Source organism: Strix aluco, chromosome 1 (genome assembly GCF_031877795.1).
Source record: "Strix aluco isolate bStrAlu1 chromosome 1, bStrAlu1.hap1, whole genome shotgun sequence".
Lineage (NCBI taxonomy): Eukaryota > Metazoa > Chordata > Aves > Strigiformes > Strigidae > Strix > Strix aluco.
Window position 1 is genome coordinate 24,042,159 of NC_133931.1, and position 26,390 is coordinate 24,068,548.

Here is a 26,390-nt window from a genome sequence, read left to right on the forward strand (position 1 = left end):
TTAAGCAATGTTTTTTATGGTTTAAGTAGTTTTATTCCAGAAATAAAACAAGCATAGGCACTTCTGAACACAGAGCGAGATGGGAAGAGGCAGTCAGCTTCTGATTTATTCACATTATTATTCTGATAGCTAACATTAATTTTCAGATTATACTTTATTTTCATGTATGGTTTGTATCATATTATTAAAACATGGTCTTTTTTTTCCTCAGGCATGACAGTTAGTTAGCAACATTGAAATTTAAAAGATGTGGTTGAAACTCTGATTGGTCTGACTCCTTTCATGCTCACCTTCCCACAGGCAGTGTGCTTTACTTCCATGATTTCTGGACATGAGGCAGCATAGTCAAAGCTACTTCTCCAGCTTGGCACTGATCCCAGGCAAATAGCCCAAGAAGCTGTACAGTGACAGATGATGTACATGGGGTAAAAGTGCAAGAGTTGGCAGATGCAGGCAGACTCTTAACTGTGCCAACTCTAAGAGCTGATACGCTTGTTCAGGACTCCCTATCCCTTCACTCCTCATTGTCAGGGCACTCATTCCTGCATGCATAACCATGCAACATTCTCATTAAGTTCAGATAGTACAACTCCAAAATGATTTGCTGTTCTGCTTACAAAGCATCAATTTTCTAAATCTCTTGGGGAAAATCACAACTGGTTGGGGTTTTTTTTCAGATCCACCTATCTTGAAAGTACATCAGCAATTAGGAAAACACTTAGGAAAACCAGATTTTGCATTAATTTGCCGTGCTGTAAGTGGAGCTCAGTATCAACAATTAGCAGCAGAAGTGTTTGAATGGGAACTCAGGACTCAGGTCACCAGTGAATTACTTTGCTCCAGCAAATGTTCCTGTCTTAACTGAACCGGCTGCAAGATTAGGGCAACACCTAGAATCTTCCCTTTCAGAAAAACAAATTGTTTTTTCCTCTTCAAAATGTCTTTTCCGCTATGAAAGAGTGTAAATCAGATTAAAATTAAGAATTAAAAATATTTAATTAAACTATATATCCACTATCAGCCTAGCACTGCATTTTTCAAATAGATTTAGTACTCCATGTGATACTCAGAATGTCAGGATACCTCAAGTATACAATACTGATGTTTGAAATTGCTATACTTAGAAATCTGTTCAGTAGAGATACTCAACAATAAATGCTCACACTATATAAGTGGGCTAATTTTAACTATTAAACAGAACTGAAAAGTTACACGGTGCACTGTTTTCCTCATATCAATTTTAAGTGTATCTGCCACCTTACACAATAAGTGTATACATGAATACCTTGCTTAGGTCTATTTCAGTGCACAGGTACAAGGAAAATGAAATCAGCTCATACAGCATAGAAGCTAATAAATGGTCTAAAGGTCAAAAGTGAATATGGTTTGCAGATTTTTGATAAAGAGATTGATTTTGAGAATCTTCACAGCACACGAAGAAAATGAAACTAATTTAAATGTTTCCAAAGTTGGACACCTTAAAGATGATTTGTTCAAAATAATTTTCAGCTTGGTCAGCTATAGGAATATGTTTTAGCTTGGGGCTCATCGCTGGGATTATCTAGTTGAATTAAAAAATAATCAAAATACTGCTAAGATTCTAACCTGCTTTGTCTAACCCTGGCTCCGAACTGTTGCTTTCTACATTACCTAATCAGTCAACTGGTAATGCCACAACTTTATTTTGTGACCACAAATGGCTATTTGTAACATCCTGGAAAGGAACTTCTGTGGGAACTTCAGGACACTAATGTTTGCATAGCAGGGGACAATGTGGTTGAATATTCACTCTGTGTATTTAAGACTGCGTCCTAAACCATAAATGAGACTGTTAGTAAATTCGTGTGTATTATAAACAGAACAGTGGAATCTTGGGAGTGACCTGTAGCTTCTTTTAACCTACTACAGAGTTGACCCATGAAAATGACTAAGAAAAAAATTTTAGATTTAGAAAAAAATATATATTTAGATCATAATTTCTGCATTAAAAATAATGGAGCTACTTCATTTAATGCTGTTTTTCATTCTCTTTAGTAAGATGTTATTTAATCACTTGTTATTAAAAGTTGAAAAACAAAAATTGACCTGGTCAAAATGCATTTATATTTTATGATCAAATGTCTACTGATTTTCAGTGATATCTATTTAGAATTTCATTACAAAAAAATAGTCATGTTATATGAATCATTTACATCACCAAAGCAGTAGAGAGCGCAATATAATTCAATTATAAAACCTGGAAACAGTTTAAACACCATTTGAAAGTAAACAGTTACAGTCCCTTATGCCCATGTCTGGGAAGCATCCAAATGGAAGTTAAAGATCCCATGACATTTTTTCAAAATGAGTAGGAGCTATCCCAACATGTTGGACAACATATATTTTCTCAATTAAAAACAGATTTCAATGTCCAAAGCTATGTGACAGCAATTGCTGAGAGCCTATGTCTGTCACATTTCCAAAACTCTCTGCACCATCAGTATCTAGTCACCTTGCTGAACAATGCTTTTCCAGATGCCACAAGTTGAAAAGGTGAATGCATTTTCATAAATATATGAAGCACAGATACATTACCCTATACTGTTATGGAAACAGAAGTTGTCATTTGAACCCTTTTTTTTTTCTTTATACTAGAAGTGTTAAATACGACTTTAGTGGCCATATGAAACGATTTGATACCATCAGGTTGTAAAGTGAACAGAAATCCTGTGGAACACACATGCATAAAAAATAAAGGTAGCAGAAATAATCTTGTATCTGCTATTCCCTAACTTTTACACATTTAATGAGAGAAGTTTTTTAAAGAAAAAAAAATGCTTTTTTAACAACTCTTTTGGTTTTTTAGCTACTTTTACAGAATTTTCTAGGTTATACGCTGTTTAAGGAGAAGGTGGGGAGATGTCCTTTATGCTCTTTAAGGCCTGCATACCCCATATTACCACTTGAGCTCAAATCTTCAGTTGCTAATACTGAAGCACAAATTCCTATCCCAAGAACTACTAGATCAACTACATTATCTATAGACAGAATGCTGTTATCCTGAGCTAAAAGAGAAGAGAAAGTCAAGCAATGAGTTTCTAAAGAAAAAGGTATAAATCCAGAGGAGAATCAGGCCTTCCAATTCCCTCGCTCAATAGATTTCCTAGTGCAACGTCTCAGGCTCCTACTATTTGGAGTTGAGTCCCCATCTTCGTTGTCCAAGTTTTGTTCTTATTTTGCCGTATTACCAAACTCTTAAGTCACACTTTTAAGAAAAGGAAATTGGAAAAAGGCAAAAGCACTTCTTTGGCTAAAGATATTACTGTGTTGACTTCCATAGCACAGCTGAACAGTACATCTCAAACCAGAACTTACTGCCACTTGCCAGAGTTACGCAACCCACTGGAAATAATGTTAATCTAGTTAGCATAGTATAGTATGTCCCTCCCTGATGCTACTCCCATGGACATGAAATTTATAATTGGAGCCAGTAGAGTAACAGACTGCGCTTGAGGACAAAGTTTACTTCCCTCTCTGAAAAAGTAATAAGCATTGGATCTTTGTAAGACAGTAGATACAGAGGTGATTCAGGTTAGAATAATATCCGATACTTAACCTGGCTGTAGTGCATGACATACTGAGCTGTGAGGGTAATGGGGGAGGATGAAGCACACATAAGCTGGTAAATGTACAAAGTTAAATGCATTTAAAAAGAGGCTTTTACTTTCTCAGATTGCTAAATGCAAGTTAGTTAATACCTCTGTTACCAACTTGCTCTTCCCCACACCATCCTCCCATCCTGAACTGCTTGGTAGTTCTACCACCTGCTGCCCCCACTTGAACTTTCGGTAAAATTAAAAGATGTCAGACATTTTGTTTCCTACAATTTCAAAATTGTAAGAGAGAGAAAAAGGGAGGGAGAAATTGCAATACCACAAAATACTTCTTCCCACAAGTTCTGTAACTCGGAAAACTTCTAAATTTAGCTTCGCAGTTCAGGCAGTTGAACTGCTATTTTTAATCCAATTTTGAAAAATACAGGACATTACTAGAAAAATTATTCTAAAAATGTATACTTATCTGAATTTAAATTCACCCTCCTCCACACCATAAGACTACATAAATACTGTGTTTTCAGTAACTTATACTATAAGCATTCCTATTTTTCCAAGGTAAAATATGAGAATAAGCCAGATTTTTAAAGCAATTAAGAGGATATAAATGTTGTGCGCTGCAAGAGCACGGTTCTCAAAAGAGCAGAGTCCTGGCAACTATCATAATCCTTTTGAAATTGTGCATATTAAGATTAAAGATCACTTTGTTCCTCTATTCCCACAACTAGTTGGTATGGTAAAAAGATCAGTCCCCTAGTTTTATATGTAACATCTTTAACATTTGCTCTCCTTTCTGTGCATGTGATTAAATGTAACATTTTGAAATCCCAAAGTTCTGAGAAAAACATAAATCCTTGTCCACAGCTGCTGTTTGACTCTGGAAACACATGCATTTTCTTTTCAAGCATCTACCATCAAAAAATCCCAAAGGACTTGAACTGGAGAACACCTGCATCTCTTCATTTAGTTCCAATAACAGAGTCTAAACTTCAAAATTACAAAAATAGATGCTATGTTCAGCTGCAGTTACATTCTGCCCCTAATTCCCGTGAACAAAAATGCTAAGAGCATGAAATCATTCAGGCAAGCTCTGTCATCGAGAGGATAAGATTTTTTGCACCAGAAGCCCAGTGGGAACTTGATAGAAAACTGGCAACAATTACAGATAAAGTACATAGTGAAGTCCTCAGGGAGAGAAAAGGAAATGTAATAAGATAGATGGGTATAATTTTTACACATTTATGCCCAAACAACAAATGTGAATTGTCTTTAATTACTCCTATATATTAAGCATTTTTACTCATTCATTGTGTCAAATCTTTCCAAAATACTTCAAATTAGTTTATTAATTATCTTTTACAAGTTTGGGGGTTTTTTCTTTACTAGCACAAGCACTCATTTAAATTAGAACTGAGAACTTAGAAAAAATTGTTGTTCCAGCTTTAAAATCCAGACTTTGCAGTATCCCCAGTCTAAGCAGTCAAAATTAAATAACAAAATATGTCAATGACAGGCTTTTATAACTGCAAGAAAGGGGGAGTTGGGGGCATATATAGGTGCGTATGCATAAAAACAAACATATGTAAAATCTCTCACCTCCTTTCAAATAAGTTCTAACAGATAAAAATCAGCTGCTTTATCATATAAAAAAATAATGTTGCTGCTGGTACAACATTTATGGCGCTTTTTTTATGTTTGAAGATATGATTTCTTCAGACGTAAAAATATTTTCACTTCACACATTTTTTTTTCCTTTGTGGGACAGGGAGAGAGAATGGAGTGACCTTCTCTAAACATACAAAATATTGATAGCGGAGAAAACAAAACAAAAATCTTTTGAAGTTTAAGAAAAATATCACTTGAATGAAAAATACCAGCTTTTACAAGGTTGAATATTTGCTCTTCAGGCAGCTTTCACAAACTAGAGAAGCCTTCTCACTCTTACTTTGCTCCACTGGGTGTATCAATTTACCACACATGAGCAAGACATTAATACAGGTACTTTTGTTTACTCCATTTTTTCAGTGCTGCATTACTGAATATTTAAGCTGATCTCAAAGAAAACGTTATTAATTGTATTTTTTATTTTAGTTCCTCTTGATTTATATGTAATAAAGCTCTCCATACACCAGCTGTGCACGCAGTCCCAATTATGCAATATGGCAAACCAAATAGAGCCTAATCAGCTCACCTCATCTATTCAACAGCTGCTCATAATTAAATACTAACACCAGCATTCATTTTGAAATCTCCCTATTTCTCTCAAAGGCCAGGTGAAACAAACAAGGTCTGCAGCTTGCTATGAGGGTTAATAAAGGCAGGGTTATTTCAGAGAAGGAGTAAGAAGACCCTCCCAAGCCCTGTGGTAATGGAATAATCTCCGCTCTTGTATTTATTTTATATGCTGCAGTTTAGAAAAAGACTGGGGACCACATCCACTGATTTTTACAACTATGCACAGAGATACCTAGGGCAGTTTTTCATACGAGTATCCAAAATTAAAAGCACCAGCATGCAAACTTGTATTTAAGGACTAAACAAAATGATATTTATAGTCTTTGTCCCTAAAAACTTCCTCTGTCATAGGTGGATTGGTTTTCCACTGTGCTTGTGACACTGAGCTCCAAACAGTAAAACACACTTGCAACGTAATCAACACTATATGCGCTTGTTATACATAATACTTACTTTGCCTGTATATGCTACACATCATACACTTTAATGCTGCCCTTTTTGGAATGACATTTTATAGAGGTTTTTTGCTTTGTTGGTTATACTCAATGCAGTATAGTACTACTAGAACCATATTTGTTTTTCTCTTACTCTCAGCAGCAACAAGTGAAATAGCAAGAAATAAAATAGCAGTGTGAAATGCTTTATCACTCAAATTGCACAACTTCAATCTTTGCAGGGTCACGGCACAGCAAGCAGTAAAAGGAAGCTGCACAACCATCCTGGTCACCTGGGACCATATAATTCAAGTGATACAAGACAGTAGACAGTTGCTGACTTGATAGGGGGAAGGAGGAGAAAAGGTCTCCTACCTGTGTTCCAGGTAAATACATCTTGATTTATTCAAGAACCTCGTGTTATTCGCACAACCTCCTCCTTGGCATTTTATATCCAAAAAACTGCTTTCATTTTAGTCTAAGCTGTTTTACATTCAACTTCACAGATGCATAATGAATTAATTAGTTACTCATCCTTCGCTAATTTTTATATAAGCAAAAAATTTTTAGAAGTCACTTGCATGGGCATTGTATTGTATTCCAAGATTCTTCCAGAGTACCCAGAAATTCCCCTGCAACTGCTTCTCTTGATTTTATACACAAAAAAAGGAGGTGGCTAACTTGCAGCTCTTTAGCTTTGCACAACTCCAATGCACCCCCTGCCCCGCTGCACAGTGTAGCCAGTAGCTCCTCTGACATTGAATCTGCAAAGTTTTCTGAATCCTTGTGTACAGGGAGAAGTAAACTGACTTCATTCGACAATTTATATCTAATCCCACCAAGTTAGAACTGCTGCCCCCCTTAGCTCTTTTAAGAAATCATGTGTGTATTTGGAGAGCATCAGCTATACAGATATTTCTGTATATACTTTATAGAGTTAACAGACTTTGCCAACCATGGCTTTATCTCCAGCAATCTGGTAACACTGAACAATTCTAGATGATTTTTCTCATCTCTCCTGGATAGCTTTTTTCATTCTTTCTACAAGCAGGTTGCACTACTCTCTTCACTCGACTCTGTAGTCCAAATTCCTATTCCAGAACATCATCTCTAACATTATTAGGATAAATTGCTCAAACAGCACAACTTCAGTACTGCACAATCATCTCCAGTAGTACAGCTTTAAACAACCCTTTTATTCCCCTGATACATAAATTGAATTTGCTATCAAATTATCCAGTATAGCTTAATTCCCAGAAGAGACTGCAACTGACAGCAAAAGCATTTTTATGCTCTCAAATCACTTCATGTTTTCTCTCCATGTAGTTTTCATAGTCGTAATGAAATGATAGCCATATCTCCTGTATTAAATTGCCTCGATTCCTTCAGCAAGTATGTGAAAGCAAAGACTTTAATTAACTCCCTCATCCTTTGTATAGAACCTGAGATAATTTGAACATTAATGTTTCCTAGTTTAATTTATATTTAAAAAAAACCAAAATCATTCGCAGTACGCTATTCTTAATGTCTACTGGGACCAAAGCTTTAACACATCAGTCAGCTTTTCCCTCTCATCTGTCATCAGTCACAAGTGCCACCTTACAGATTGAGAAGAGAGTCTGAGCATGCAGGTTTCTGACTACCACTGAGTACACAAAATCAATCAGTCAACCTCAGCTTGTGCAAAACATTTGACACTGTCCTGCACAGCATCCTTGTCTCTAAATTGGAGACACATGGATTTGACGGATGGGCCACTTGGTGGAAAAGGAATTGGCTGGATGCTCACACTCAAAGAGTTGCAGTCAATGGCTCGATGTCCAAGTGGAGATCAGTGACGAGTGGCGTTCCTCAGGGGTTGGTGTGGAGACTGGTGCTGTTTAACATCTTTGTTGGCAATATGGACAGTGGGATTGAGTGCACCCTCAGCAAGTTTGCCAATGACACCAAGCTGTGTGGTGCAGTCGACATGCTGTAGTGAGGGGATGCCATCCAGAGGGACCTTGACAGGCTTGAGGTGGGCCCGTGCAAATCTCAAAATTCAACAAGGCCAAGTGCAAGGTCCTGCACATGGGTCAGGGCAATCCCAAGCACAAATACAGGCTGGGCAGCGAGTGGATTGAGAGCAGCTCTGAGGAGAAGGACCTGGGGGGATATTGGTTGACGAGAAGCTCAACATGACCCAGTAATGTGTATTGCAGCCCGGAAAGCAACCGTATCCTAAGGTGCATCTAAAGAACCGGGACCAGCAGGTCAAGATAGGTGATTCTCCCCCTCTACTCTGCTCTCGTGAGACCCCACCTGGAGTACTGCATCCAGTTCTGGGGTCCCCATCATAAGGGCATGGACCTGTTGGAGCGAGTCCAGAGGAGGGCCACGAAGACAATCAGGGGACTGGGGCACCTCCCTTACGAGGACAGGCTGAGAGAGTTCGGGTTGTTCAGCCTGGAGAAGAGAAGGCTTTGGAGAGACCTTATAGCCAGTACTTAAAGGGGGCTACAGGAAAGATGCGGAGGGACTCTTTATCAGGGAGTGTAGGGATGGGAGGAGGGATCACCATTTTAAACTGAAAGAGGGTAGATTTAGATTAGATATAAGGAAGAAGTTCTTCACTGTAAGGGTAGTGAGGGCCTGGAACAGGTTGCCCAGAGAAGCTGTGGCTGCCCCCTCCCTGGCAGTGTTCAAGGCCAGGTTGGACGGGGCTTTGAGCAACTTGGTCTAGTGGAAAGTGTCCCTGCCCATGGCAGGGGGGTGGAACTAGATGATCTTTAAGGTCCCTTCCAACCCAAACCATTCCATGGTTCAGTAAAACTTCCTGAGGCACTGGGCAGGTGTGTGTGTGTGAAATGTCCAGTAAATTTTCAATTCTAAAATCTTAGCATTTGAAACGTATCTCCATTCCCCTACAAAACAAGTAGCACAGACCCTTGTCTATTACAAACCAATTTTCTGCCTCTCAAAGCCCCTGCAAATGAGTTTGGCCAGCGCTTCATCTGTCGGTGCCTTAATTCTTGTAGGCATCTCCTGTCACAACCTATCAAGTACTCTCTACTATCTAATTGGACTATCCGCAATACTGATGAGCTAAAATGTATATGATCACTGTGACCTGTAACAAAAGCAATAATACTATAGTACAGGTAATTAATTAATAATCTAAGACAAAATTGTATCAATATTATATTAATAGTCTAAGACAAAAATCAGAAAATTAAACTGAAAAGATCCTTTAAAAAGACAGAAAATGCAATAATAATAGTAATATTATTGTTGCACAATAATATTTATTATTGTGAACATTTAAAAGCTACTTGAGACAACAGGTGCAACAGATTTTCACTTTTTTTGAAAAACGAATCTGAATAATTCAGAGACTGTTGAATCATTAATTGCTTTTCACAATGTTTTAGGGGCAGAAACTTCAGATAATTGTTATAAAAACACTGCCATAAACATCTCCAACATGATGCTCTCCAAGAAACATACGAGTACAGTTATTGAAAAAATTAACCTAACAACTGCTGGAGTGCACAGTGCTTACAAATATTTACTTTGCGTAAGAATCAAATGCTGCTTACATATGGACATAAAAATTACAAAGATGGTAATAAATTCACTGTTACTTTTCAGACTAATGACTTTCAACAACCATTGCACATTGAAAAAAATAGAGAAGAACTTTCCAGTTTATTTTTGTGTTTCATAATATTGGGGTCAGCTATTTCTTTTGCTTTCCTTAAACTTGATGCTTTTTGGGTTTGTTTTTTTCCCCATATTTGATTCTACTCTTAGCACTGCAACAGGATAAACTTTAAAAAAAAATACGAAAGCATGGTTTTTAAAATGCACCACACTGACAGCAAAACCTAGATCCATGTGTATTTCACAAACGAGATTATAGTTATTTTAAACTAGATATATTTCAAAATTGTCAGTGTTGCTTAAAACAGACCAGTGTTTTTTTTAAAGCCCACAGAAACCATAAGAATGTTAGTTAAGAGTATTTATGCCCACAAAGTCAACAACACCCTTAAATTTATCCAAGCAACTCTTTGAAAATATTGTTTCTCATTTAAATCCACCACAACACCAAGTCTGATGACATCAAATGTGTGCTCTGTAGCATTTTAAAAATAACCTTTTATTATTAACAAATTTTATTATAAATTCTTAATTTAATTACAAATTATGCTGCGAATTTAGATGAACCATTTTGAATTCAGTAGGTCAACTTCTTATACGAAGCTCAACCCAATAGATAAAGGGAAGAAAGAATAAAACTTTTTCAACATGGATTCTGCCCCCAAAACAGTTTACAAAATATTCTGTATAAAAAAATCTAAAAGACAACTGGAGTTACTGAAGCATTTCTTATTGAAGAAGACATACATCAAAATGCTGCTTTTAGTTCTTGTGTCTCATAGTGAGCTAAGGTAAAGTTATAATGTGCGCAGTATGTGAAAAAGATACTTTGGCATTTGGCACGCTTTACATCAAGCCCCTCTTTTGAAAATTATATTGGATAGGAAAAATTAATGCGATACCAACTTAACAAGAGTTTTGCACTTACCAGAATTATGGCAGTAGTCCATATACTGTGGAATTTGGACTGTAAAGGCTACCAAATCTGGAGCAAAGAGGGATTCTGGCTTTCTACTCTCATTGAGCCATTTACTGCTGTGTAAGTCTCTGGTGTCAGAAGGGCCTTGAATTAAAGGAATCAGCTTCTCTTTTCCACCATCACCTAAGATAAAGATTAGGCTCCTTACAGCTTTTACTGTAACAAGATAAATTTTCAACACATAAACATTCACTAGTCCAGAGAGAACAGCTATTAACATTGTAAGTACAGAATTAAAAGAGGAAATAGAAAAAGCAATCTCATATAAACTATTAAACAACTTCTTTAATGTTATCTTGTAAATGTCTTTACATCCAAGAGGATTTCAAAAAAGTAATCAATTCTCTTTAAAATAGTAATTTCCATCCCAGCTTTACAAAACAGTATCTTTAAAAATCACCATGAACTCAACTTAGTTCTACACACAATTTAGAACTGCATTTTTAATGTTCTTGACATTAGCTGCCTTTATCTATGAAGGGATCATAGACATTGATTGGAAAAGTTGCTGCATGCTCTTCAAGAAAAATTCTGTTATGGAAATTTAAAAACTGTTTATCACAGAGCCCTCAAAAACTTCACACACAAAATACATACCTGTAGCATTAGCGGAAAATGAGACAATAAACAATAAACAGCAGAATAAATCAAAATCATGCTACAAATAAAATAAAATGCAAATATTCTGTGTAATATGAAAATTCAGAGTTAATCCAGTTTCTTTACTGTCTTTAGAGGAATATTTGTCTCAGCAGAAAAAAAACCACCATCTTTATTTTTTTTATTCAGTGAAAAATTGACTATACTTGGGCCAGACTGGATCATCCTGGCACACTTAACAATAATAATAAAAAAACCCAAAACAGAATACAAAAAAACCTTCTCTGATTCATAGGAACAATGAGTAAATTCTTGTTTCAGTAACTCTCCTTGTAAAAAGCAAGGCCAATTCTCCTATACAGGCAATAAAGTTTTACATGGTCCAGCTGCACATACCTGGGGCTTTGGCACAAATTTTTATTGATCCCACGGTCCCAGAGGCACATTTGACCAATGATGTGCCGCAGTACTTCAATTCAACATTCTGGATTGAACCCTCAAGAGTTGGCAGGGGATTCTTAGATTTCACACCTAATAAAAGAAAACTGCAAATGTACTAGCCTGTAGAATTTAAATATTTTTATATTCCTTCACCAAGACATTTAAACTTAATTATACTTTAATTATCTACCTTAGATGTTCTTATAGCATTTCTGTTGTGATTCACAGTTTTTAAATGGAAGTGAGAGAGTGCTGTATATGGGCATTTTAATACAAACAGCTATGCATAAAATATATATAGATACTGTGAGGAAAACACAGAAAGCCACTTAGAAATTGGAATAATAAATATGCATATATACACACACATACACTTTTGTTTTCACTTTATAAGTGCCACCTCAGCTACTGTCTTTCATGTTTTTATTATGACCCTTTCAGGATCTTAAAATGACTAAGTGTTTTCAGCTTACATTTAGACAACAACATTTTACTCAGTAGCAACGTAAAGCATTAAATCCATTCAGCTGAACGGCACAGAACGCCAATGGCACACTTGCCATTTTTCAACGGAAACTGGAGTTCAAACCTTGCCTTGGGTCACAAGTGGAAATAAGTTTTGGTGGTCTTTCCTCAGACCCTATTTGTGCACACCAGAAAACTATTGCACAGTTGGAAGAAATTGGTGCTACTGGCAATCACTTCTGAAGAGCTGCCTAGAACCACAGCGGCAGCAGCAGCAGGGGATCTTGCAAGTCAGGACTGAGATACATTGGCAGAGCTTGAGGGCAGCCCCCAAAACAGCCCCAGAGCATGGGTGGTGGAAGCCAGCTCTCCTATTCTGTATAGCACTGCCTATCAAAAAAATACATAAATTTACTTGCAATTTAGAAATAAACAGTTTCAACACCTGTAAGAAGTATGAAAGGAAAAACCAACAGAAGTTACCATTTTTTACGTTTTTTTTCTTCCCCCCTCATGCAAAAGTGACTTGGAATTTGTCAGTTAAAATTGGCAAGCAGCTTGTTAATTATGCAAACATTAGTATAATTATGGAACTGTTTCCCTGCATATGTAATACAGAATTTGTTCCAAACCCCATAATTACGCAAGGAAAGTATTATAGAATATCAGGCAAAAAAAAAAAATTAAAAGCATTTTGATATGTGTTTCAAGATAGTTACACACATTAAAGAAACTTACTATAGTCTCTACAGAATGAAGTCATCAGTTTTTTGCACAATCTCGCAAAGACTTAACCCAAAGAAGGGAACAGAAGATTTAGGATTAAACCTGATAACTGTGCTTAGTTCACTGTGGCTATTCGAGTTCCTAAACATTGAAGTATATTTGGTAGCGCATATAAAATCATTTGATAAGCACAATTCCTGACACATATTTAAGTTTTGTTCTGGTAAGAACTTAAATAATTTTTGAATAAAAAGCATTTTCCACAGGAGGAAGAGAAAAGCAGCATACGAAGGAACTCATGGCATTTAGTAAACCAGGCTGCCATGTAAAAGTAGGTTCCATGTTCTATGCGTACTTTCTTATCAAAATTTACCCTGTCTTTTGTGTTAAAGCTATGCCCAGCCTTCTCCTAATCTGTGATTCAGGAACGCTTCAGGCTCAAAGAATCCTATTTGTGTGCCTGCCACTACAACACCCTGTTGGTTCTCAGTCTGAAAGATCAGCTACCAACTTTAGCCTCGTCAATACACCCTCATTCCCCATCTTGCCCAGGGTAAGCCTCTTTTAAAGCTGAAAATCCCCTTTGATCTAAGGTGTGGTATCAGACACAACGCATGAATTTGTCAACAGCAGATAGGGTATCTGTAGGCATGGCCGAGTCTTGGCTTTGCCTCCTCATACTTCCTATAAACTTGAGCAAATAGAGGCCATTGTGTTAAAAAAAAAAGGAAAAAAAAAAAAAAGAAACAAAAAGAAACAAAAAGTATGCTTTTCCCTGTCTTCTACCTATTCCAAAACAAAGATTATAAAATACTGTTAGTAGCAGCCAAAGCAAAACAAATTTGAGTTCATAATTTGACCCCCATCTTTCAAGTCTGCTCAAAACTGTCAGCTTCTTGCTGTTTCCATTTTTCAGCAACTCTTTTATGCCTCAGAATACAAGGTGTGATGTCCGATACATTTCTCTCACTTGACTATAGAAGATTAAGTGCTTTGAAAACTAAATATTTTCCATCATGGAATCCACTTTCAGATGCATTACCCTGAACAACCTCTCTGCATTGAGACAAAAACTTTCCGTTAGTTACATGCATAACTTGAATTTTGGTTTAGTATCCTATTTGGAAACAAGGAATCAAGTTTCAAATGATCGTGCTCCCTATTTACGTCTGTTCACTCCTATTCCCTCACCAAATAACTTCTGGACTCATTGAATTTCAGCAAGATACGGCAGCCTTATCAAAGACAGTTATATCCTACATTCTTCATGAAAATGTGGGTATATTTGTCCTGTTACGTGACCAGTCAGCATATGCATGACAGTCAGCAAAACAAAGCTCAAACTAGCCAGTGCACTGGTTTTCACCCAGACAGCAGTTAGGGATCACAATGGGAAGCCAGGAAAGCTGAATAGCTTGGCCTTGTAGGAAGCCACAAACCCTCAATACATGATCATACAATTAACAGTTATATTTTAATGCATACAAAGAAGTAACTGATAGTAGTAATAAACTATTTCTTTCTGGAACACCTGCTAGAGAGATAGGATGATCACTTTCTCAGTTGTTTTCAACTATTTTACAAGAAAATAGAAAAGTATTAGGAACATATAGCATAATCATGCCCCTCCTTTTCTACCTTCATTTGACAAATGGCAACATCGTCCTGCTCTCAGTTTTAACACCTGATAACCACAGCACACCACAGTAATCAAGAAGAAATTGCAAGAAAAATTAATTCTGCTCAGGTTTCACAGCTCTGGACTGAGGGATACTCAGAAAACCCATTTATTAAATATTAAAATCCTACACAGAGACTACAATAAGGAATAAGGAACTTAGGATGTCTAACTAGACTTTCATCACAAAAACAAAAAAACACCTGAACCTAAGGAGATTCCCCTTGCCCAGTTACAAGTCTCTTTTTTCAAAGCACAGAACGTTTAGAGACTTTTAGTGAATCATTTATAATGAACAGGTTTAATACAGGGGAACAGGACATATTCTTCAGTCTCTGAAAATTTTTGGAAATTATGAACAATCCCTTATAAAACTTGTCAAATTGGCAAGCTGCTTTATAGAGAAGAAAGAAGCCTTGTTTTCCACATATGCCTCTGACTATCTGCAGTTTCCATCCCTGTAACTTCCCAAATATTCTCCTTTATCATCTCTTTCATCATGATAATATTATTATAAAATCAAAGTCTCAACAGTTGTACCTACAGCTAACATATTCCTTAGATATGTATTTCGACAAACAAATGTTCAAGTGAGCAAAGACTGGGGCTTCCTTCCCTCCCCTCAATGTTTATAAACTTTTTAGAAGTAGCATCTTCTCAAGGGGTTGATTGAGCAGGAAGATGTTAAAACTCCTAGATAAAAAATGCTCCATGCAACCAAATACTAACTCAAATTTAGCATCGAGACAAACACGGCACAAGATTTTAACTAAGACATTGAACACGAATTCAAAGAGAAACCAGAGAAACCAAATCTACCATTGCCAACAGCAACATTATCCAAATTCAACATCCAGCAAATGAAGCACGAGAAAGGTTTATTTCCAAGGTGCAAGACAACAAAGTAGAATTTGTGCTGTACTCACTCTTCTGAAATCACACTTTCAAAAGCAGCACTGTGATTTACTTGACTTTGCTGCTCAGTGTAGTCAAAAATGGAGAACAGAGCAACCATGTTTGTTTTTCAGTACACCTCACATTTTCTTCAGTTAATTTATTATTTTCAACAGGAACACAGTCATCAAAGACTTTATGGAGATAGAGAGATACACATACCTGTCTCCACTAAATATAAACTATGGCCGCTTCTGGACAAAAATGACAATTTTCTAGTCGTGTGATTTTTGTACTGAAAACATCTTGCCCATTGTAGAACTATTAGCAGTAAAAATCAAGTGTTTCCTTCCCAATATGTAACCATGTTTATACTTGGTGATCAAACATAACCTGTTTTAGTTGAATCAGACTACCACAAAGAGAATACAACACATCACCAAACACCTAAAAAGCTGTTCTTTCCATACTGCAGAACCCAAAAATAGGCTAACTTAAGATCTACTATGCCTTGACAATTTACACCTTGTGCACACTAACTCACTTTAATCTTAACTCCAAACCTAGAGAGTCATTCTGTTCTAGAAACGCACACAGAAGTATCACACCATCGAGGAAGGTTCTCCCACCCTTTAAAGCAGGCATTCACATCCTCCCCCCAGCTTTTCTGATCATAGCTTTGGTCCTCTCCATGTACATAACTCAACTACACAGCTTGCTCCAAGGTCCTGTATTCAGTGACATTCTATGTGCAAGCAGGACAGAATCAAATACCTAAAGGCAGGTCACAATTGTGTCTTTACAGATCAGCCCAGGATTTCTGCTAACAAGCCTATTGATGTGAACAAGCATTTAAGACCTGTTAAAAAAAGTTACCTAATTAGTGATTTTACCAATCTTTTATCATCTTTTACCAGTCTGTTTGTAATAAGGTGAATTTGCGATGATTAATGGAAAACCAAGAGACAAAATCTAAACTGACCAATAGAAAAGATAGGAAACCAGTAAAAGAGGCATGTCATTGATTCTGAGGACAAGAGTTTGTGTGCCGCCAAATCCCTGAAAAACAATAAGTAATTCTCTAGAAAGATCATAAAAGAGAGAACTGCAAAATATGAAATAGGAAATGAATAAGGCATGACTAAAACTTCTAGAAGCAGCTCCACATGAATTCTCCCCATATTTAGGTTATGGTCTCAGAAAGAAAAATTTCAGTATTTAAAGCATTAAGTACCAATAAACTATGGTTTGGCAACATGATATAGTAAATGACTGTCACATACATGTCAAAATGATTTCAAACTCAGTAAAAAGATCAATCCATGAATAAAAGCAAGGAGTTATTAACCAAATGAAATAACATTTAGGCCTAAGTCTTACTGGAATCAAGAAAAAAATGTCCAATTATTTTCACAGAAACATATATTTAAGTTTTACATGGCTAACACAGAAAAGCTACTAAACAAATTGAAGCATAAGAGAAACCTCATTTCTTTCATGAGAGATACTAATTTGTGTTCAGTCCTTGCTTAAGCAATGACCTGAGTGAGAAATTCTGAAAGTCTGTATTGAACTTGGTTAGAGACATGGCACTTCTGAGGAACCTGAAGTTAAAACCAAACTTAATTCTTTCCTCCTTGCAGTCTGAACATAAGAGAAGCCACAAAGACCAGCTCTAGCTGGCATCTGTCCTACTTCTCATGTTCAAAACATTGAGGGAGCATGAGCTTTCATGTTCTTTGTTGCAGTAAAACAGCAGCAGCATAGGAACTTCAACATCCCTTTCGATCACTGTGCTTCCTTGCACACAAGATCTGAAGAGGAAACACTGGGGTTTTGTGTCAGGTTTTTTCCTTCCTTTTGGTTGGGTTTTTTTTGTTTTGTTTTGGGTTTTCTTTGTTTTTTTGTTGTTCTTTTGCTTTGTGGTTTGCAGGGGGTGTGTGTTTTAAATTGAAAAAACAGAGAAAAAGAGAGATATTTTCTAAAATGTAGACGCCAGGTTATAAATACTTCCTCATTTTTTTGTGTAGTAAAACTAAATCCTTGTGATGAAGTTCCCCAAACATCCTTACTGTGTTCATTATTCCACATTTTTAATGTCACCATAGTCTGCAGACCACATCTTGCAGCCCCAAGATAAACCCTCACAGGCTACTATTTTTTTTCTTCTTCAAAACAGTAATTCAGACAGCTTATTTTAAGGAGGTATCGAGGGATAGGTCTATTCTTTTTTTCCTAACTCAACTTTATTTAGTATTACAATTTCTATTCTGATTATCATAATTATTTATTTTCTTGTAGCTGTGTCAACCAGTTTTCAGTCACATACCACTATTCTAAGAAATTGTTTCATCCCCACCCACTCCCAAGATTTAACAGGGCAATAACAACACGATTATGGTAGATTTGTCTTGCCTCTAAGGTATGGTGAACTGGACAGATTTTCTACTGTCTTGAGCTTCTTGTGCCACCATTCTACAACTAAAAGACCCCTGTCCTAAAAAATATCTCTGTTCTCATTTTCTTTTCAACCATGATACTCAAAGGAAAAGTAAATGCATGGAAGAGTGGAAGCAGTTATTGACAGATTGAAATACTCTCTAAAGAAGCTGCTCTCTTCTTGGGCAACAACAACAAAATATTTATCAGTGTAAGTATCTACCATTGTCTTCATCAGAACATAAGCTGCAAAAACCACAAGTATGCACACACACGACACAAAAATTAATCTCCTCACATATTTCCAGTATTTTCACAGACAGATTTCAGGGCCAAGAACACAGTCAGTCATACACTGGTCTTCACCTTGGAGATCAATATTAAAATCCCTGTAACTAAGCACTTCAATCCTTAAACTGCCTGTAAACTAATTAAGACTTCTCCATTTCCTAAACACTGAAACAGAAGTAGCACCATCATTTAGTAATGGAGATTTACATACTGCAAAAAATTTCCCAATGTGCTAAAGCACAACATAATTTCACCCACAGGGAGAGTCACTTAAATCTGACAAATCCATGTTGCTACATTGCTGTTTCAAGACTCCACACAGCGGCCTTCATACAGGTCCCCATCTGCCTTAATCCATAAACTTGATTTTTCTAAAATCCTGCTTAAAATGGAGAGTTAGATAAGGAACCTGTGACTCAAAAACTGAAAACCAATATTGAAGATATCACTGAATATTTGGACTAATATGTTTAAGGGATTCTAGGTCAGAAGCACCTTTGGATAATTCTTTATTGATAATCTATTTTAAGTGATTATCCAGTTAGGTAAAATAATGCTATGCTTTAATTTTGAATGCTCACAGAAGAACTAAACAGCTGCCACCAAAAAAAAAACTTTTCTGAAAATACAACAGAACTGGGAAATGTTTCAGAACTCCCTTTACCCACTGTACTAAGGCTGGCCTGCAAACATTCACAGACTTACTACCATAACCTATCAAAAGGACAAGGACCATCCTGAAACATTCTCAGTTTAGGGTACAGAAACACAATCCATACATAGTCTGACTGCTGCTCCTTTTGATCTAAATAGCCAACACTTAGAGAAGGAATACTGTCTTCTGTCTTTAAACATATACAGTATTGCAAATAGCTCTAAAACTTTGCTGTGAAAAGTGTGGTTTTGGGCAACTTATTATTATTAAACATTATTGCTAACATTCAGGCTATTTAGGCATCACCAATTATAAACTTACCTAATTAGAGCTATTATTTTAGAGTTGGCAACTTGATACTGGTCAGGACACAGGATTGAAGTGGCTTTAGTGGCACTGTTCATGCTGTTGTAAACAGAAGTTCAAGAAGAAAAGGATTGACTTTCCTCTCTGCACAATTCAACAGCTGCATTTCAGATACCACTGTATCATATGAGACAAATGGTAGAAGCCCAAGTCAATGCATTAAAATAACATTTGTCTTCCAAGAAAACACAGGAAAAACTAGCAGAATCTGAATCTCTAACTCTCAAAACCCATGTCCTATCAATCCTCATATCTATACATTGTCAGTAGACAAATGCTAAAAAAGACATGGATGCAAACGCTTCCAGGATACAGATAAATAAGAACTTGAGAAACTTTCATCATAAAGTATTTAAAGCAAGATCCTGAAAAAGACAAAGACAGGTGGATAGACAGAAGAAAGAGCTTACAGTTTCCACCCCTAGTAACACGCCCTTTCTTTGGAAGCACGCACTCACAATTGGTTGCTTCCATCTTAGCCACATAAGCCTTCTATCCCTTTCAAATACAGTAGTTTTGCTGTACCTGGCGCAAGTTTCATAGCTCATGCAAAATGTCAACACATAAAGTATATTAAAACTTTTTTTCTCATTAACATATGCTAATATGATCACAGAAAACCTGAACTGCACTTTCTATCCTGAGTTTCTATTAAGTCTAGTTCAAGTCCAATCCAGTACCACTTCAAATGCCTTACCTCCAAATACACTAAGCATAAGTTACAATACATCTTAGACTCTGAGATAAAGCCTGCATTTTACAACTCTTCTTTTGGTAAAAAGGTGCCTAGCAACTAGAGAAAAAGGGCATCTACAGCTTTCTAGGACAGCAAAATACGGGATGAAAGAACAAAGTCTTAAAGGCACCAAAGCTTATCTCTGATCTCACCCACCTTCTATTTCAACTGTGGAGCTCGTTTCTCTAAGACACATCTGTTTAAATAAGTTATTTGGCAACTGTGAAACTCATAAAGCCTGGTTTCATATGAGTTTGTATTCCTTTGCCCTTAAAAAGCCTCATTCACCAGAGCAGATGCAAACCTTAAAGTGCTATGTAGCATACCTACTATGCAAGAGACAAGAAATGCAGCATCTCGCCTGGACCTACACATGGTTGTGAGCTTCCCAGTAAACACACAGGACATCTGGTCACCTGTTTGCTGTCAAACAGAATATCTAATGACTGAAATATCTCACAAGCTCAATTTGAGATAATTGTATATAGGACACAACAGTTATGGACCAGTAAAAAGGTCAGCAAATTGAAGATTCTAGAGGATGGGCACAGTAATTCTTTAAGAAGTAAAGAAACTGCAAAGGTTTATAAAAATTCAAAAGAAGGGTAGATGTGTTCAGTAACAATATTATCAAAAAATAATAAAGAACTAACATCTGAGGCGTAATCATTAACAGTTTGATTTCATGATTTGCTGGGGATGGTGGGGAAGCAAAATAAAACATCAACATCTTTCACTTGGGAGGTGAAGAAAGCCAGCAGTCACCTGGTTAAAAAATGAGCAACAGAGGTTGCTGCTGGGGACACTGACTGTAAAGGAGTAGGAAATGGCAGGAAGACTGTAATTCAGACAAGGTTGGTAAGTAAAGCATGATACAGATTGCATGGAGTAAGATTAAAATACAGTGTATCCATATTATCTTGAACAGTTTCCCCATGATTTTCCTTCTCAGACAGCATATGCATCTTTAAAGAACACAAAGATCTGAGGCTACCCCTTCACATGTAGTTTTCTACACGCATCGGTGACAAAACTTCACTTTCTTTAAAGATTAGTTTTGTTTCTAATGGGAGTATTACTTTTACTCAATCACAGTTTTCTATATCGCACTGAATTTCTTTATATCACTGTGCTCCTCCCAGCAACTTAAATATACATTGTTTAGGATATAAACTTAAAACCACAATGCTCTAAGTTTAACAAAAATGTTTACATTTTCTTTTAAATGTTCTATGCAACTACTGAGGACTTAAAAAGAAATAGTACATTTAGCGTCTGCAATGGCAATTTCTTACACCAGGAGGATATTAACCTTTAATCCTTGAAATCATTAAAGAAATGTTTGTAGAAATATTTTTAGCCTCTTTATCTGGTCAAAGTACTGGAAGTTAAGTCGTGTCTGTACAAACCAATCATTTCACCAGCAGTTTTATATTTCTTTAAAGCCTCATATAAAAAGCACCTGCTTAAAGTGAGTAATGGAGTTTTATATTCATTGCACTTAGGAACAGCGTATGTAACCTATTCCGTTTTCCTCCCTTGTGGAATATATTTCAGCTTATATTGCACAGCACATTACCGATGTGTATAAAGACTCTCTGATCAGCAATTTGGACTGCAGACAGCAACCTGCGTGAGTACACTTTTTTTCCCCTCCTTAAATACGGTATCCACTTGATTCACCAACACAAATTAAAACCATCCTTTAAACATGATGATCTCACCTTCACAGTGAATACATGAAGCCCATACATGCTAACACCGTAACAATGTCAGACTACAATCTATGGTATATACCCTGCACAACCAACAAGCAATACACACGCTGGCAGCATTATAAAAAAAGCAGCTTATATATAACCTTCCATGGCCAAAGAATAGAAAATCTCTATTAGTATGATTAATTTCCTAGAGGTTAAAAATCTTACTGTCTATTAAGACAAAAAAGAAGAAAATCCAAATGCAAGGCAAGTCCTGTAACATTGCTTATATTAAGAATGCAATTTAATCTTGGGATTAGCATTTTGTATTTAAAAAAAAAAAAAAAGCATGAAAAAGGGTATTTCCATACTATAGCTTATTAAAGCACATGCTTGTGACATACTACCTTATAGCTAAGAAATTTAAGGAATTCTTCAACTCAACCTCAGCGTAAGGTTCCCCCGCAGAATTACTTAGTACTGTATTTTGATAAAAGTATAAACTTGCAATAGCCTAACAACAGTGTTCTTCAATTACGACAACATTCACATTGAACTAGAGTATGTAATACAGGCATGATCACGTCACAAAAAGAACTTACTATTTTTAAGTAAGCTCCTGTTTTTCATTTAAAAAACAACAGTGACTTCTGATGGAAGAATTTAAATAATTTTTGTAAACACCTTTGCATAATTAAACAGAATCATAAAATTGCATTAATTCCTCATAATATGTATTCTTATATTACACATCAAAAACACATTGATTTCAAGGTATTTCAAACAACCTCCTTAGCGGACTGATCTATCCTCTATGCACAGAATCATATCTTCACAAAACCAGATGCTACCATAGACAGTTAGTCTTTGCATCTTCTTCCATCCACGTATCTCTATATCAGTAAGTTTTAAATAACATGAAAAATAAATTTGCCAGGACAACTTAAACTAAGCATAGAATTACCCGTCAATATTATTGCACGTAAGTAATTACTCACTGAACTAAACAGGAAGAAGGGCTATATTACATTAGCTTGATTAGTACCTCATGGAACACTGCAGAAGTAGTTCTGAGGTCAAGGCAAGTTTACAGAGCCCATGAGAAGTGGAAGGAATAGATATTCTACAGTCACACATCTGAAGTATTAATATCTGTGACTGGGGAAGTACATGTTTTCTAACCTACTGTAATTAGGTTAGCACTACAGTAAGTTTGTTTGTTACAAACTTTGATATAGTTAGTACAGTAAATCTTGATAAATCTACCCAATATTAAAATATTTGAGGAAGTAGAGGACTTCAAAGTTAAAATGAAATCCTGATAAATCTTCAGAGTATCTTAGAATGATATCCAAATGAGAATTTGGAAACACAAAAAAAAAGTCAACTTTTTAATACAGTGGAACATTACTATGAACTTACTGTTTACAATATTGTTTCTTTTGCCAATTAGACATCCTTACCGTAATTTCACATATGTACCAAATGTCCTTACAGGTATTATAGCTTGGCTTAGTGTCTAAAAAGGAGGCCTATATGAATGCCAGTTGTATGGTTTTCAACAGAAGGATGTAAACTTATTTAGCGATCTGTTTTTCTCTTTCATCTTATCTCTAGTTTCTGTGTAGATTTATAATGCTCATTGTTTCCAATTTTAACAAATCACCTAATGGCAGAAAGGAAAATATGTTAACCTTGGAATTATTTGCAGTTGTAGAAATCCCTTTTGTCTGGCTCATGCAAGGCCTGCAATCTGTTTTAAACACAGATTGTCTGTCTTTTGTCTGACAGCCACCAAGCTGCACAAATTACTTTCTGCCTGTTCACCTGTTTGCAGCTGTGTCTGTAAGCTAAGGATTCTGTAGTTTGACTTGAGCAACCACTCCAGGATTGATGACATGTGCTGCTGATAAACTGAGCAATTTGAAGAAATTACTGGCTAAACTTATTGAAAGACATCTGTGCACGAGCTGAGAACTAGAAGCCTTCAATTGTGTGTTTGCAACCTGCAGTGGCGGCAATCTGTTTGAAGTGATATCCTTCTATAAGAGAGCTGGCCCTTACACAAAATACCTAAACCATCTTTGCAACATATTTCCTCACACACCAATAGAATTCTGCTCTTTTGGTCTTAAATATACTTCCTAAATAGAGGATATAACAACAATTAAGACTTCCTATACTCATCTAGCAGAAGTAACTTCTTTTGAAGTGTTTCCATTTTTCACTCAGATTTCGCATTCCGTATTGTTTCCCAGCCTTCTCTGCTATATGGACTAGTTCTCAGCAGTTAATGGTAGTACAAGCATCTCACAGGCACACTTACTCTTTTATGTTAGCCAAGAAGACATGCCTTTGCAGTATTATGGGGGTACAGCTCAACTATTCCTTCCACTTGCAGTACGTCATTACCTCCTCAGTTAACTATTATTAACACCTGAAATTTCTGCTCTAATATTTAATAATACAGAAATTGTATTTCCAAACCTTGAGAATCCGGATAATGTTGAACTTCTGGGGGAATATTTGCAGATGTTAATTTTAAGCTCAGGAAGCCCAACTGCTATCTCAGGGTGAGTGTGTGCATGCACATGTGTGTATATATGAAATTATTTTGGTTTAAAAAAGCTCCGCCAGACTAGTGAGCTGTGTGTGATGACTAGTCATTTCTAAGCTGTACATTACATTTAGCAAAATAAACTCCTAAGTCCTTTGGGACACATTCTATAGCGATATACTTCAATGTTGCTCCCACTTCCTTTGTTCTTACACATTTAGCATAAATATGTTTCAAGTATACATTGTGACAGAGTAAGCCAAAGTAGAATTCTACACATCTTCAAATGTTTTAGTAGCCCTGAATAAACAACAAATTAAAAACAGCACTAAAAATCAATTGATACAATAATGAGGGGAAAAAAATGTAATTGAAGGGAAAGTGTGTTAAGCCTAAAAATGTAACTAGAGTGCTTAGGCATGTAGTCCAAAGCACTACTCAGAAGTTCCAAAGCCTGTAGTCAGAAGCACAGAAACTGTCCACTTTCGCATCTGCACATTAACCCCCTCCCCCCAAGCTCTCCTTTTATACATTTGAAAAGAGTCAAGTATGCAGTACTTCAGTCTGTGCAGTGAACCATCAAAACAAACTATTCATTTCACCTTGTTATTGCAACTAGTTCATACTAAAAAGTCAGGATACTAACTAAAATGATCAATCAAGACTTACATCTGTGCTATTTGTTAGTTTTAGCAAATTAAATTAGTGCTTCCATTTTAATTTCTTAAGTATTTGGAGGCAAATATTACCTTTAAAAGCATCTTCACAAACAAGGTCTACTAACAATGACAACAATTTTCTAAATATGTATTTATTCAATGAAAAATTATCACTGTGCTTAAACACATTTGAAAATAGGAAAGCAAAGCTTTCAAGTTAAGTAGCTATATAAATTGGGCTTTCACATTTCAGAATCCATAAACTGGATTCAACACAGAGCTAAAGTGACCTCCTGGAGAAAAGGATATATAGTACAGTGTATATGCATACAATAAATCAAATCCTGATTATGTGCAGCTAATAACTATATATCACTAATAATAAAACCCTTAAGATACTGTGCTATAGCAGATATCTAAGTAAATACAGTACATTTTTATCTTTACCCTCTATGCATATTGTGAGTTCGAGCATTTTCAATGTCAGCTTTTATTTTAGAAGAGCTAAGTCGTGAGAACATTCTTATGTACCACTTCATAACTCTGACACCAAGTATGTATAAAAAGATTAGCCTTTATTTGGTATAAAATCAGTTGGCAGTTTTACATCTGTGCAATGCAACATAAATACCCCAGCTGGCATCTCAAGCTCACACACATATGGACTTCAAAACAGAAACTTCCTTATTTGCAGCACTGCCAGGGTAATTTTGTATACTCTGCATACTACAGCTATTTGTCAGGCCTCTGCAGGTGTGCACTGCACATAAACACACAGCTGTAGTCTAGCAAGCCAAGTGTTCCATCAAACACATAAAGGGAGACCTCAGCAGCTGGATTAGTCATCCCTGCAACAGGTCCAGGGAGAACAATATGGGTTAGTATTTTTGGAAAAGCACGGATGGTAAATTTATGATTATGCTGGCCTTACCAAATAACTGCTGGATTGTGTCATTTTTATGCAATGTCTACTTATTAAAGTTTTTGTTAGAATGGCTGGAACAGACTGAATATTTTTTAGTTTTTAATATAAACAATAAGGTAGTTTATGTATAAAATAGTTTATTAAGTGCAAAATGTTAAAAGGTTTTCATGCTAGTGGTTGGTTTTTGACAGATGTTACAATTATTTGCATTGGCTTTAACACACAAATCACTGGAATAAATTATAGTTAGTATATTATAAAGTTTCTTACTAGTTATATATTATACTTTGTCACATATACTATAACTACATAGCATTTTTCTATCTCTATGTATTTTGCTCTAACTGCTTAGATCACAGGTGAATTCCTAAAAAC

The 26,390-nt window shown here is 36.2% G+C and overlaps 1 protein-coding gene across 11 annotated transcripts in view; it reads right to left on the reverse strand.

Moving 5' to 3' along the window:
* The window catches only part of VPS13B (vacuolar protein sorting 13 homolog B), a 491,427-nt gene that overhangs the window by 319,147 nt on the left and 145,890 nt on the right, over window positions 1–26,390 (reverse strand). For all 11 annotated transcript variants that reach the window (XM_074815029.1, XM_074815038.1, XM_074815049.1 and 8 more), the window contains 2 exons: window positions 11,880–12,014; window positions 10,833–11,006 (listed from right to left, as the gene is read on the reverse strand). In XM_074815029.1, the coding sequence (XP_074671130.1) occupies window positions 10,833–11,006; window positions 11,880–12,014 (309 nt within the window). The remainder of the gene's footprint in view (window positions 1–10,832; window positions 11,007–11,879; window positions 12,015–26,390) is intronic.